This window comes from Zingiber officinale, chromosome 6A (assembly GCF_018446385.1).
Source record: "Zingiber officinale cultivar Zhangliang chromosome 6A, Zo_v1.1, whole genome shotgun sequence".
Taxonomy (NCBI): domain Eukaryota; kingdom Viridiplantae; phylum Streptophyta; class Magnoliopsida; order Zingiberales; family Zingiberaceae; genus Zingiber; species Zingiber officinale.
The window spans coordinates 79209013-79224425 of record NC_055997.1 but is presented as its reverse complement, the minus strand read 5'-3'; the positions used below and the strand labels follow the sequence as shown (position 1 = coordinate 79224425).

The 15413-nt window shown below is 40.2% G+C and overlaps 2 protein-coding genes across 2 annotated transcripts; both read right to left on the bottom strand.

The window, feature by feature from the left end:
- Positions 1-4367: 4367 nt before the first annotated feature.
- LOC121996682 (ranBP2-type zinc finger protein At1g67325-like) lies at positions 4368-8103 on the bottom strand. The gene is made up of 8 exons (XM_042550726.1): positions 8003-8103; positions 7765-7807; positions 6971-7089; positions 5811-6042; positions 5482-5579; positions 5344-5404; positions 4811-4923; positions 4368-4721 (listed from the first exon to the last, which is right to left on the bottom strand). The coding sequence occupies exons 1-8, from the start codon at positions 8015-8017 to the stop codon at positions 4575-4577; spliced, it is 828 nt and encodes a 275-aa protein (XP_042406660.1). The 5' UTR covers positions 8018-8103; the 3' UTR covers positions 4368-4574.
- Positions 8104-9557: 1454 nt separating this feature from the next.
- Positions 9558-10085, bottom strand: LOC121994966 (ethylene-responsive transcription factor ERF098-like). Its single transcript, XM_042548836.1, has one exon. It carries the CDS (start codon positions 10083-10085, stop codon positions 9558-9560), a length of 528 nt encoding a protein of 175 aa, XP_042404770.1.
- Between the last annotated feature and the right edge of the window lie 5328 nt (positions 10086-15413).

Below are 15413 nucleotides of genomic sequence, written 5' to 3'. Positions count from 1 at the left end.
CCGAGTGGATATTAAAAGATGTGTTATAAATGAGGATTTCTCCACTTTGTAGCACCAGGGATTGGGACATATTTCCATATAGAGGATTAAAAGATTAGTAAATGATGGAGTACTCGGTACTTCTACCTGCTTTATAATAATAGTGAAGCATTAAGTACCTTTAAGATATTTAAGACGGAGGTAGAAAAAAATGTGAGAAAACAAATTAAGATTGTGAGAACAGGATACAGGTGGAAAATATTATGGAAGATACTTTGAGAGTGGACAAGCACTTGGTCCATTTGTGAAGTTTCTTCAAGAAAATATGATTGTTGCCCAATACACCATGCTTGGTTCACAAGACAAGAATGGTGTGGCTAAAAGAAAAAACCAAACTTTGATTAATATGGTTAAGAGTATGCGTAGCTACTCCAAACTTCCTAAATAATTGTGGACTGAAGCTCTTAAAACGACAGTATATATATTAAGTTTAGTTCTAACTAAGGTTGTTTCAAAGACGTCATTTGGGTTATGGAAAGGTTGGAAACTGAGTTTACTACATATATGCATTTGAGGATGTCTGTCTGAAGTAAGAGTTTATAACTCACAAGAAAAGAAACTTGACCTAAGGACTATAAGTGGGTATTTCATTGGATATACAGAAAAGTCCAAAGGATATAGAATTTATTGTCCATCTCATAGCATTAGAATTGTGGGATCAAGAAATACAAATTTCTTAAGAATGACTTGGATGGTGGGAGTGATCATTCTCAAGACATAGTTTTTGAGAAAGATCACATTAATGATCAACCACCTTGTTCAAGTTATGGGCGGGTTGTCATTCACACCCCTCAAGTACAAATGGGTGTTAGACAACCAATTAAGGAGATTCCATAAAATATTGATGAAAATCTAGTCGATCAAATTGTTAATGAGGAACAAGTAACAAGCAATTGTTCAATCGATTGAACAACAAGTTCCTCAAGAGAATAACTTAAAAAGATCTACTAGAATAAGGAAATTAGCAATACCTAGTGACCATGTTGTGTATCTACAAGAATCATGTTTTAATGTTGGAGCCGAAAATGACCTTGAAACATTTTCATAAGCTATAAATTGTAGTGAATCAAAATTTTGGTATGATGCTATGAAAGAAGAATTGAATTCTATGGAGTCTGAGATCTTATCAAGTTGCCCGATAATGCAAAAACCATAGGATGTAAATGGGTCTTCAAAACAAACGACTCATTGGGCGACATTGAGAGATATAAAGCAAGACTCGTGGCTAAAGGATTCACTCAAAGGGAAGGAATCAACTACAAAGAGACATTTTCTTCTATCTCTAAGAAAGATTCATTTCACATTATTATGGCATTGGTTGCAAAATTTGACTTAGAATTGCAACAAATGGATGTAAAAACTATGTTTCTTAATGGATACCAAAAGGAAGAAGTTTATATGAAACAATCAGAAGGTTTTTTCTCTAGTAATGGTTAACACTTGGTATGCAAACTCAAGAAATCCATATATGAATTGAAACAAGTTTCCCATCAATGGTATTTGAAATTTCATGATGTCATCTCTTCATTTGGTTTCTTGGAGAATGTCATGAATCAATGTATATACTAGAAGGTCAATGGGACCAAGATTTTTTTCCTTATTCTCTAAGTGGATGATATTTTACTTGCAACTAGGGTAAGCATTCAGTTAATTCGGTTAATTTGGTATTAATTTTATATAAATTCTTTTTATTATTTTTACACAAATTCAGTTAATTCGGTATTAACCAAAATAACTAATTTTTAATTTAATTTGGTTAATTCGATTTTAGTAAAACTTTCATTTGATTCGATTAGCCAATATTAAATTGGTTTTTGATTAATTCAGTTAATTATAGATCAAATTAACTAAATGCTCACTTGGGACCAATGATGAGGGTTTACTATATGAGGTAAAATGATTTCTCTCTAAGAATTTTGATATGAAAGATATGAGTGATGTTTCTTATGTCATTGGCATTAAGATACACAGAGGCGGATTTCAAGAAATATTAAGCATGTCTCAAGAAACCTATATCAATAAGTTTTAGAGAGATTTTGGATGAAAAATTGTTCACCAAATATAGCTCTCATTGTGAAAGGTGACAAATTCAACATGGATCAATGTCTAACAAATGACTTTGAAAGAGAATTATGCTTTTGCTGTCGGAAGCTTGATGTATGCTCAAGTCTGCACTAGACCTAACATTGTATTTGTTGTTGGTATGTTGGGAAGATATCAGAGTAATCCTGGTATAAACCACTAGAAAGCTGCAAAGAAGATAATGAGATACCTTCAAGGGACCAAAGACTACATGCTTGTATTTAGATGAGCTGAGAATTTAGAAGTGATTGGCTACTCTGATTCAAAATACGTCGACTGCATTGATTCACGAAAAGCAAATACTGATTGCCACTTCCACTATGGAGGCTAAGTTTGCATCTTGTTTTTAGGTGACCTCGCATGGTGTATGGATGAAGAGTTTCATTTCGGGGCTTAGAATTGTGAATTCTATTTCTAAGACATTGAGGAAATATTGTGACAATTCAGTTAATGTCTTTATGGCTAAGAACAATAAAAGTAGGAGTCAAACTAAATATATTGACATTAAGTATCTAGTCATAAAAGAGCGTGTTAAAAATAAGACAATGGTTATTGAACACATTAGCATTGAATTAATGATTGTTGATCTTTTGACTAAAGGCATGCCACCGTTGAAATTTAGGGATCAAGTAGAGAGGATGGGACTTGGTTCCCTTATGTAATTTTTGTTGTTAGAACAATTTGGTTATCAATGAAACTCAATTATGATTTTTTTTTTCCCATATTTGTATACACATTAATTAATTTGAGAAATATTATTAAAGTTGGACCTTGAATAAACATAAGATTTATTCATTAAGATATATTGGTTGGGAAGAATGATACAATGTAATACATGGAAGATAATATTTGCGTTTAGAAGACCTATCATCATGATTTATGTGTCGTATACACTCATTTAGTGAATAATAAGATAAATATATGTCAAGTGGGAGAATACTAGAAATATTTTATTTTACAAACCTTTCATGTGACACATATCTGTTAAGATTTTATTTATGCATAATCTTGTCTTAATTAAGAGGTCATATTTTATAAGATTTAAATATGCATAATTAATTGAAATCTCACCTTAATACGCATATCATATCTTTCAATATGATATTATTATCTCCTCATGATTTGCGATTGACTCAATAATAGTAATGAGTCTCTATAAATGACCTTTAGGATCCGTAAACATACACATCTTTCAAGAATAATAACATCATCTGTAGAAGAAGTTTGAAGTACTTATAAAGTTCTAAAGTATTAAGCAACAAAAGTGGTGTTCAAATGTTCTTCAAATATTAATGACTGAAGATAACAATTAATTTATTTTTCTACATTCAATTATCATATTTATTTGGAATGATTTAAAAGTTCTAACCATGATCCTTTCTCCAAAGAGGAAGGGTTCAAATATTTATTCAAATATATATAATCTATATTATTCGTAATATATTAAAAATAAAAAACACTATCAATTTTATAAATCGAATATTTTTTATAAAATTGTAAAAACAATGACATTGTTGGTGGAAATATCAAACTTAATAAAAGCGAAAATGTTCTAGAGGAGAGGCTCCTCTTAGGCATTTCTTAGAACACACCGAAGTGTAATCCGAGCCGTCCCCATGGGTTAGCGATATTGGTGCTCGAGTGGCAAATTTGTTGAATTGTGCATAGGTTGATTCCCAAGAGTTATATCGCCCTGGAGTATGCCCTTCCACTCTTGTGTCAATTATCAATCGAGATTTATCTGTATGTATTGAGCTGTTTAGGATGAGTGTCTGAATTGAGCCGTTTAGGTGAGTGAATCATCTTTTACTGATCAAGAAAATACAGACGTAGCACAGTGAATTCTTGGATGATCATCGCCCTAGGTTATGTCCTCCCAATAATATTGAACCAGCAACATCATCTTTTACTGAATTGAGTATCTCCGACATCACACTGACAGTGTAACTGAATGACAGAGTTGCTTGTTACTCCAACACAACATGATCTACACGTAGAGATTCCTCTTAGGCATTTCTTAGAACACACCAAAGCCATTATATCTACGAACTCCCAGCAACCAAATCGACACATACCACAAAGCGGGCCATCATCGCAGTCAGCAGAGAAACACTCTTAACAGGCACATGTTCGGTCACCCTCCAAGCAGATAACTTATCACTACACTGCCCATCCATGTCAGCGAAGGCGAAGTATTTAACGAAATTGGTTGAATCGGATAAAATACTGAGGGAAAAACAGCAGAATGGCACAATAGACTGTTAATATGATCACAATCTATCACAACTATGAAGTCTTACAATTTAAAAAAGTTCTTTCGAGTTCAAAATCAATAATTAGCAACCAGCATTCAGAGCAACACAGCAAAGAGGTGCACATCAAACAGAAACCTGTAGATCAACAAGATTTAACTATTTGAACGCACATAAATCAGCAGGCATCAGCTCTCAGAGTTAGTTGCTCGATGATGGCTTCTCATTTCCGCACCCTTTCCGGTTACACACAGTGCGGAAGGGGTAGTTGACATTGTTGCATTTCTCACAAGTCCAGCTACCCTCAGGGGCATCAGATTGTTCCTTGCCACTGCCACGGTTAGGAGCCTAAAACACAGCCAGTACAAATTCATGACAGTTAAGTTATATAATAGAACCAAAACAAAAAAATAAAACCAATCTAAGCTGTATAATACCAGCGCAGGTCTAGGAGCTCCACATTTCTTCATGTTACAGGTTGTTCTGAATGCGAAGTTAACATTTTCACATTTAGGGCATACCCAATCGCCCTCTGATAACCCATCAGGGCCTATAGATTCAAATAATATCAAACATAACCAATGTCAAATTAAGAAGAAATAGGCATGATATCATCTAGTTCTAATAGATAGAACTAAGCAAAAAGTGGGACAAATAGGTATTATAATACTTCATGTAAATTCAAGTGATATGAAGCACACACAATGCAGCTCTACATTCAAGTAAGTGCTAGTATTGCCATTTTCCTCAGCAACATGGGCTTTCGAGGAGAGAAGAAAGATGTATGATTGAAGAGAATCCTATATGCTAAATGAATAGGTTTCAGGGCAACTTACATAAAATTAAACTGACTGAAACGCAACAGTGGCTAATGTTTTCAAAACATTGCAAGGATAATTGCAATTCTCTTTTGTAAAATGTATGGAAACAACACAGCAGCATGCATAATAGAAAAAGAAAGTAAAATAACCTCCGCGGCGTTTCCTTGAAGCACTATTATCTAATTGCTCTGCACTTGTTGGACCTGAAAGCTGCAGGAGGAAAAAAAACAATAACATAAGATTATGCAATAGCCCTAAAATAATGTAGCGAATAAACAAAGGATTACCGGCATTGGGAAACCACGATAGCCATAACCATATCTGTTCATCATTGGATCAGGTCCACCATATCTATCCATGACAGGGCCAAGTCCATAGCCATACACTACAAAACACAAATACAAAGATATTATATTTAAAATTCATCAAACAAATCTATATACAGGCAATGAAAATCCATAGGCCAATATATGAAAAACAAATAAAAAACAATGAAAATACAATCAACAACAACAGACCCACAAGACAAGCAAATCTCTTAAACATCACTTAGAACCGAAAAAAATGCAATGTGACTGCAAGAACATAGCCAAATAGAGATAAATAGATGACAAACCTCCAATTGGCCCTCCAATTGACCCTGATGGACCATATGGAGACATAAGGCCATATAGACCAGCAGCACCTGTCGGTGGCCCATAGTCATAGCGCAACCCATGAAGAGGTGGAAGGGGGGAACCAAATCCACCAGACATTCCATGTGGCATAGGTGGTGGACCCACCACTCCACCATAATAACTAGGCAACTGACGATCAAACCCACCAGGGTAAGGAGCCGCTCCAGGTCTCTGCAGTTGAGTAGAAACAGCTAATATTACATATATTATCTTACTCCACTATTAAAAAACAAGCAAATACAAACATGACACAAAGATCAAATTAAAATTGGAGATTTGAGGCAAACCCTCAGTTCCATCGTCAAGAATATCTCATTAGACAGTAGGGATGCAACTACTTGGATACAAGGGAAAAGAGGGTAAGTGTAAAAAAAATATGTATATAAATAATGAAGCTGCCTATGTAATTTAGTGGTCCTTTCCCTCATCTTCCATCAAGTAACCAGACCCTAGAAAATCCATTATTTAATTCTACTTATAAACCAAAACAAACTAAATTAAAAAAGGATGGCCACTTCAAATAAAAATGAATAAAAAAAAGACAAATTTCTTTTGAATCATTTACAACATTAAGAATTTCAATTTGATATAATTAATAAAAATGAAAAATATTCATTGATAATGCAATTAAACCCAAACCAAACTGATAATCCCAAACAAATCTTCAGCTCAATAACAAAAAGGTTACCATGCTTATTTGGTTCAGCTTCTCAAAATACAATACAAATTGATTGCCGTCAATTATCCAATAACAAAAAAGAAAAAAGACAACTGTTTGGCAATTGGAAAAATGAAGTACAGTTTCATCTACTGGGATAGCCACTTTATAGAATAAAAATCTTACTTAAATCCTGGCAGTCTCAAATATGATGAACAGAACAAAATGTCTACGCCTCTCAATCAAAAAAGTGTACGAGTCCTTACAATGGTTATTTTAATCTGCTAAACTTAGTTGGCACAACAATCTATAACTACTTTGGTGCTTGTAAACATATCATATTAAATTACATCATAAAGGACAGTAAAATAAACAATAATGAGCACAGCTAAAATTAAACATGCATTCAGATAATTGAAGAAAAATAATGTAAAAGCTTACTGGACTGGGACTGGCAGATGGACGAGCAGTACCACAACTCCCACGATTACATACTGTTCTAAAACTGAAGTTCACATTTCCACATTTAGGGCAAGTCCAATCTCCATCACGCCTAAAACCTTAACATGAAAATAAATTGCAATAATAGTATAAAAATATTTATATTGTCTAATGAACACAAGGAACATTTTAAAACAGCATTATTAAATGGAAGGAAGAGTGTCTTAAAACTCTTTGGATAGTTCAATGAAAAAACCCAGTCTGCACTTAGAACAATGAAAAGACATAAATAACAACATAAGCAATACCATAGAACCTCTACTTCACCACGTTTATGTTCCTAAGAGATTATCATCCCACTGTTGAAAAGTGAGGTGAGCCGTATCTGAACAAGACACATTGCAGACAACTCCATGCTAAACTATTTCAACAGGAAGCCATGTCAATTATTACAGTTCATCCGGCCAGACTTCATTAGGCAACCAACCAGACTTTTAAGTAACCAAACCTAACTTCAGAGAATAACAGTGAATATATAGATAATTACCTGAGTACCAAACGCTGACAGATTTTACACATAGAACAAGGTGAAACATTCAACAAACTTCCAGAGAACATGAAGTAAACAGGGATGTGAATACACTAATCAAAAGCAAAAAAACAACCACGCCACAGCAGCATGAATGCCACGAAACCAACCACCACAGAAAGAGGCATACACCAATTGGTAAAGAGAGGAAACAATAGGAAGTAAAAGAAAGTCTAAGAACGACTTCCTTAATTATAAACCCTACCCTCACTGCGCGACCTTTTGGACCCTAAGCCACGATCGTCAACCTAAACAAACAAACACCAGAAAGAACCAAACGTCACCACATCGAGAAAATCCCTGAACCAGAGCAAGATTACAGCAGAATAAAGAACTGAACCGAAACCCTAGATCTCGATCTCGATTGGCCAGATCAGAACCCCAAGCGGCGTGGCAGGAACTGAAGAGGAAGAGGAGATTGGAGAAGGCAGAAGATAGATCACCTTAGCGGAGGCCATGAAAGATGAAAGGAAGGGCGGATGTCGTCCGACGTTGAGAGAGGAGGAGCCGCCTCGAACGGGCAGCGATTCTCGAAGCGGCGAGAGGGTTTGCTCTCGAAAGCAGGATCTTCTCGTTTTATAGCGACTTGATGGGCTTCGATCGGCTTCCGTGTCAGCTACTCACAAGGGCTGTATTCTACGGCCCGGTCCGGTTCTGACCTTTTAAAATTTCCAAGGTTTTGGAAAAAAAAAATAATAACCAAAATTCTTTTTTAAAAAAATAAACAATATCCGGATTCGACATTTAAATAGCTAACTTATTACCATCAATTTAGGGGGCGTTTGGTTTAGGGGAATAGGAGTGAGGATTGGGAATGAAAATCATTGATTGTCATTGTTAATGTTTTGATTATAGGAATAGGAATACAAATAAGGGATTGAATTCTTGAAATTAGGTAATAACTCATTCCCATGTACCTCCCCTTCAATGAGTAATTACCCTATTTTCATCAATCAAAATATTCCCTTATTCCAAAAATACCCTTGACCTAAAATTAAAATTTTCTCCCTTAATACCAAATATCAAAATATATTTATTTATTTTTTCTTTCATATCATTTTTCTCTCCTTGTTCTCTCTCATCATATTTTCTCTCTCATCATTTTATCACACACTTTCTCTCTCCTTAATCTTTTCTATCACACTCTCTTTCCTCTTTTTTGCTCATTACATTTTCTCTCTCATCATACTTTCTCTCTCCTCAATCTTTTCCATCGCACTCTCTTCCTTCTTTTTCTCTCATCATACTTTCTCTCTCCTCAATCTCTCCCATCACATTATCTTTTCTCTTTTTTCCTTATCACACTTTTTGCTCTCATCACACTTTCTCTCTCCTCAATCTCTCTTGTCACACTCCTTCTTTTTTTTCCTCAACACACTTTCTCTCTCATCATACTTTCTCTCTCCTCAATCTCTCCCATCACACCACTACTCTCTTTTTTCCTCATCATACTTTCTCTCTCATCATACTTTCTCTCTCCTCAATCTCTCTCATCACACTCTCTCCCCTCATTTTTCTCATTACATTTTCTCTCTCTTCATCCTCTGCCACATACTTTTTCTCACATCATATTTTCTCTCTCATCTTCTCTCATCATGATCTCTCCTATCACACTCTATTTTCTCATTTTCTCTCATCACACTTCTTTCTCTTCATTATTTCTCATCACACTTTCTCTCACATCAGACTTTCTCCCTCATCATTCTCTTTCATCATATTTTTCTCTCACATTTATCTTTCTCTCACATCTAATTTTTTCTTTTATTTTCTTTTAAGGGTAAAAAGTGAAATTTTGATTTATTCCGATAGAAAATATGCAACTAACCAAACATTGTTTTTAAGAGTGATATTCATGCTCATACCCATTCTCATTCCACAATACAATGATTCCCATTCCGATTCCTATTCCTAGGAAAGAACCAAACGCCCCCTTATTTATTTTGTCGTCCTGGAATGGCTATTTATCTTTTAATTACATTCGGGTTCAACGATCATCGCTCAACAGTTCACTAGCAATTCGACGAAGAACCGCCGCGAAATCGGCGACAGCGGCGGCACGAGGAACAACCCGACCTTGCTTTCCTCCTCGACCTCCTCCGCTTGCGCCGATCGTTCCTTCATCGCCGCCCTGGGTGATTCCGTCTCCATTGCTCCTTTCCACTTTCCGCTCCATGAAAAAATCGGAGGAGGCAGGGGAAGAAGGGGATCCACCGATTGGCAGGCGGATAGGCCGATCTCGTTGGGGAAGTTGAGGATTGCCTTGCGGCCGCACATCTGGAAGGCGGCGCGGTCGTATGTGCGGGCGGCGTCCACGGCGGCATCGAATGTCTCGAGCCAAACGCGGGATCCACGGCGGTTGGGATCCCGGATCTCCGCTGCGAACTTGCCCCATGGCCGCTGGCGGACGCCGCGGAACGCCGGTCCCTTGGGGACGCGATCCTGCTCCGCGGGGTGGCCCAATTGAGATGGCAGGAGAGGGGGCGGCGACGGTGAGGGAGGACCATGGATGGGAGGGGAAAACATCATCTCGGGTGCGTCGGGACCCGCGGCGACAGGAAGCGGAAGGAGGGAGTATTGAGGTGGAGAGTTTGAGGATGATACGAGAGGAGTCACTGCGGTGAATGAGTTAAAATCAGGTAAAATTGAATTAACTGAGCGGTTCAATTTTCAAAATTTTTTTTAAATAAATCTTGGTTAAATTGAATATTAATTTAATTATTTTTATTTAACAATATAATTAGTAAATAAAATATATAATTAATTAAATAAAATTTAAATTTAATTGATTTGGTTTTTCGAATTTGATTCGATTTGTTTGATTTTTATAGAAAAAATTGAGATTAATTGGTTAAAAAAATTTTGATTTGTGTGATTTTCGTTTAGTTTTATCGAATGCTCAGGAATTGACGGATGAAATCGAGAGCGGCGTCGCCGCGGTGCCACCGACGAGTGCGTCCATACTAAAATTGGAAAAGTAGATTTCAAAAGAGGGAAAGGGCTCAACGAAGTTATGCGGTGGATATTTTATAGGGACAAAATGGTTTTCAAAAAATGGTGTCGGAAATTAATGGGACATGGCCACCATCGTCCAAACTTGCTCACTACGAACCGCCCATCGAACAAGGTTGTTGGCAGTGAAATTGAACCGGGCTCAATCAAACCTGTTGGATCACAGCTGGCGTATTAATTGAGCAGTATATACAAATGATAATAAATATTTATAATTTGGATTAATGTTTGGTTCGCTCCTATAAATTGAAATGAGAATTAGTATGTATTATTATGAAATGAGAATGGTATAAGTTTGAGTATTATTTTTAAAAATAATATTTAGTTAATTAAATAATTTCAATTAGAATCAACTTAAATTTATTTTTTTATCTAGAGGAAAAATAAGAAAAAAAATTAAATATGAACTGATCCGGTGGTAAGGCCGGGGGGCTCTCATGAGGGAAATGTCAACGACACGTGGAGGCCAACAGTCAAAGGGAGGTCAACCCCATGGGTTCGATGAGCGGGCGGGACATGTCGATCACTAGGCAATGACCTTCATCCGAGAGAACAACCATTTGGCCGCGAGCCCAGATTTCCAATGAAGAAAATCATATGGCCGAGCGGATAGTCCGCTCGGCCACGGTGCAAGGCAAGAGTAAAGGCCGAGCAGTCTGGCCGCTCGGCCAAGGTGTCAGGCTACGAGAGACGAACCGGCGTCTATAAACCCTCCGGCCGGAAGACCGTCGAGCTCCGACGTTAAAAATCGAGAGACGAACCGGCGTCTATAAACCCTCCCGCCGGAAGACCATCGAGCTCCGACGTTAAAAATCGAGAGACGAACCGGAGTCTATAAACCCTCCGGCCGGAAGACCGTCGAGCTCCGACGTTAAAAATCGAGAGACGAGCCGGCGTCTATAAATCCTCCGGCCGGAAGACCGTCGAGCTCCGACGTTAAAAATCGAGAGACGAACCGGCGTCTATAAACCCTCCGGCCGGAAGACCGTCGAGCTCCGACGTTAAAAATCGATCTGGTGATAAGGCCGGGGGGGGCCCTCATGAGGGAAAGGTCAACGACACGTGGAGGTCAACAGTCAAAGGGGGGTCAACCCCATGGGCTCGACGAGCGGGCGAGACATGTCGATCACTAGGCAATGACCTTCATCCGAGAGAACAACCATCTGGCCGTGAGCCTAGATTTCCAATGAAGAAAATCATATGGCCGAGCGGATAGTCCGCTCGGCCGCGGTGCAAGGCAAGAGTAAAGGCCGAGCAGTCTGCCCGCTCGGCCAGGGTGTCAGGCTATGAGAGCCGAGCAGGCGACGACCCTGAACCTTCCCGGACAGACGCCCACCTACGCCAGATCAAAGGCAAATGTTCTGGCTGAGCGGCTTGATGGTTGATCCGGGAAGAGGAAGTCAAAAAGTATGGGACAGTGGGGACATCATATTAGTAACCCCTATTGCTGACAACAGACATGTTCGAGGACCATGCCATACTCAGTATCGTACGACAAAGGGTTCTGCTGTCCCACCAAGGAGACGCTCAGACTGTAGCAGTGTGGCGTCAAACATGCTCTTCTGACAAGCCCATGCTGCGGTATGGTATAGGACACGTGTACACCTCGGTTTGTGTGCATCAAGCTCCCATAGCTCTATATAAGAGCCCTTAGACTTCACCGGAGGTATAATCTGTTGGTTGCTACTCAGAAAACCTAATGGTTCCACTGTACAAAAATTTTGTACAAAGGTCTGAACCTTTTTCCTAGCTATCATGTGTTCTTTTAAATTAAACTTGGATCGCCTGCGGAACTTAACACGTTTGTGTTGGTGCAACCTTAGGTCAAGGTTGACCTGGTTGACCCGACTCGAGTTGACCTGACTCGAGTTGACCTGACTCGAGTTGTATTTTGATCTTTGACGAGAATAGAAAAGTTGTATCTTGATGTTTGACAAGAATACAAACTTGGGAGATTGTGGGTGCAACCTTCGGTCAAGGTTGACCTGGTTGACCCGACTTGAGTTAACTTGATTCGGGAAAAGTCCAAGTATGAAGACTTGGCACGGAAAAGTCCAAGTAGGGAGCTTGGCACGGGAAAAGTCCAAGTATGGAGACTTAGCACGGAAAAGTCCAAGCAGGGAGCTTGGCACGGGAAAAGTCCAAGTATGGAGACTTGGCACGGAAAAGTCCAAGCAGGGAGCTTGGCACGAGAGAAGTCCAAGTATGGAAGCTTGACATGGGAAGTCGGAGAAGGCTCGGCAGCTCGTTCTCCGGACTAGGTCAGAGAGGGCTCGGGAGCTCGTTCTCTGGACCAGACATGGTCAGAGAGGGCTCGGTAGCTCGTTCTCTGGACCGGATGAAGTCGGAGAGGGCTCGGTAGCTCGTTCTCCGGACTAGGTCAGAGAGGGCTCGGTAGCTCGTTCTCTGGACCGGACGTGGAAGTCGGAGAGGGCTCGGTAGCTCGTTCTCCGGACTAGGTCAGAGAGGGCTCGGTAGCTCGTTCTCTGGACCGGACGTGGAAGTCGGAGAGGGCTCGGTAGCTCATTCTCCAGACTAGGTCAGAGAGGGCTCGGGAGCTCGTTCTCTGGACTATGTCAGAGAGGGCTCGGGAGCTCGTTCTCTGGACCGGACGTGGAAGTCGGAGAGGGCTCGGTAGCTCGTTCTCGGGACTAGGTCAGAGAGAGCTCGGGAGCTCGTTCTCTGGACCGGACGAAGTCGGAGAGGGCTCGGTAGCTCGTTCTCCGGACTAGGTCAGAGAGGGCTCGGTAGCTCGTTCTCTGGACCGGATGAGGGAGTCGGAGAGGGCTCGGTAGCTCGTTCTCCAGACTAGGTCAGAGAGGGCTCGGTAGCTCGTTCTCACGACCAGGAAGGCCTTAGGGTTTAGGGCTGGGAAGCTCTAAAATCTACATAGGCATTGGATCGATTTGTTGACCGATCCAGTGATACTTTGGTTTATCTGATCGGTCTGGTGACCGATCAGCAACCAAACAGAAGCGTACTGTGGGTTATCTGATCGGTCTGTAGACCGATCAGGAAGCGATGTTATCTGAGGAAGCGAGGGGATTCAGAGAAGGGGGGATCGGTCTGAGGACCAATCCACCTGTATCCTGATCGGTCCACAGACCGATCAGGGCCCTAAACCAACTCTCTGTGAGAGTTGGGATCGGTCTGGGGACCGATCAGCCTAGGGCCAGATCGGTCCCTAGACCGATCAGGCCATAGCCTGATCGGTCCAGGCCTAGCCGTTGAGACACAACGGCTAGATTTCTGTGTTGTTCTTTGTCTTCTTCTTCGCAGATGCAGATATATCTCGAGGTTGTGGGCCTCTACAGTACTACTTCTTCTTGTTCCTCACGACTGCGAGTTGAGCTTTGCTGAGCTCTCATTTTCCTGAAGCTTCGTGGAAGCTTCCTTCGGCTGGTTCCTGCTGTTGTAGGTGTTTCGTGAAGTTGCTACTTTATCCAGTCGACGAGAAGGCAAGCTGTGTTTTTACATTCTTACTGCCTTTGTATTGTGCTGTATCATTGTACTCCTATCTTGCTGTTGCAAGAAGTTTGTGGCGAGGTTTCTCCACCCAGAAGGAGTTTCTATTAGCCGGTTTTCCGGGGTCTCATCCACCGACGGATTGATAGGCTTCGTCCACCTTACGGACACGCCGAGGAGTAGGAGTTTCATCTCCGAACCTCGTTACATCGTCGAGTTTAAGGTTTGGTATTCTTTGTTTCATTTTTACATTGTATTTCCGCTGCGCTAACTAAAATTGTAGGAAGAAACACGAATTTGGGGTCGGCTATTCACACCCCTCCTCTCTAGCCTCGACCGTCGATCCTAACAAGTGGTATCAGAGTAAAGGTTGCTCTTCGTCGGATTAACACCCGAGGGAGCACAAGCTAGAGAATGGATCAACTTGGAGAAGACATCACGATTCCACCCTTCTACGATCGCGACGACTTCGCATATTGGAAGGTAAGAATGAAGTATTTTCTTATGACTAATCTAGTTAATTGGAATTGTGTCCAAATAGGTTTTACTCCTCCGGTGGATAAAGAAGGAGAACCTCTCGAGAAGAAGAAGTGGACGAAGGGACAAATCCACCAATCCATGATCAATGATGAGGTAACAAAAATTCTTGAATTTTCATTACCTAATGATATGTTGTGCAAGATAGGTGGATACAACAATGCTAAGGAATTATGAAACAACTTGGCTAAGTTCCATGAGGAGAGCTCCACTTCAAGTCATGAAGAGGAGTCAAGTGAGCCAAGTAGCTCACATCATGGAGGAAAGGAATTAGAAGTTGAGGGCTACTCAACATCTAAGGAAGAGGAGGAGGAGAGTTCTTCTTCAAGATTGGAGCAAGAAGAAGAAGCCTCTACTTCCGGAAGGGATGAAGAAGAAAGCATACAACCATCCTCAACCCTAGGTAACTCAAGCAATTTACTTTCAAGTAAATTACATATAATGTGCTTTGAGTGTAGGGAATTTGGGCATTACAAGAGTAAATGTCCAAAGAGGATTAGGAAGACTTCACCGGCGCCAAAGGTCAAGGAAGCCGGAGTCCCGATACGCAAGGGCAAGGAGCACATGGTGTGTTTCCAATGCAAGCAAAGGGGACATTATAGGAGCCAGTGTCCGAGGGGGAGGCAACCTCACAAGGACAAGAGACCGAGCACATTGATAGGGGGAGCTAAGGCAAACCCTAAGGTAACCTTTAAGGCACATTCTTGCAATTTGAATAAGACACATGTTAATAGTAGTTTTGTTGCAATTGTCAATAAAGATAGGCATGATAACAATAGAAATCAATACATGTGCTTAGGTGTCAAACATGTTAGCCTAGGTAAGGACAATTCTAGAAATGCT

Excerpts from the sequence above, each read along its gene's own strand:
- LOC121996682 (XM_042550726.1), bottom strand. Across the intron at positions 6,043-6,970 it reads CATCTGCCAGTCCCAGTCCA|AGACCTGGAGCGGCTCCTTA; the intron begins GTAAGCTTTTAC and ends ACTCAACTGCAG. Across the intron at positions 4,722-4,810 it reads GAGCTCCTAGACCTGCGCTG|GCTCCTAACCGTGGCAGTGG; the intron begins GTATTATACAGC and ends GCTGTGTTTTAG.
- LOC121994966 (XM_042548836.1), bottom strand. The coding sequence starts at position 10,085 with ATGATGTTTTCCCCTCCCATCCATGGTCCTCCCTCACCGTCGCCGCCC.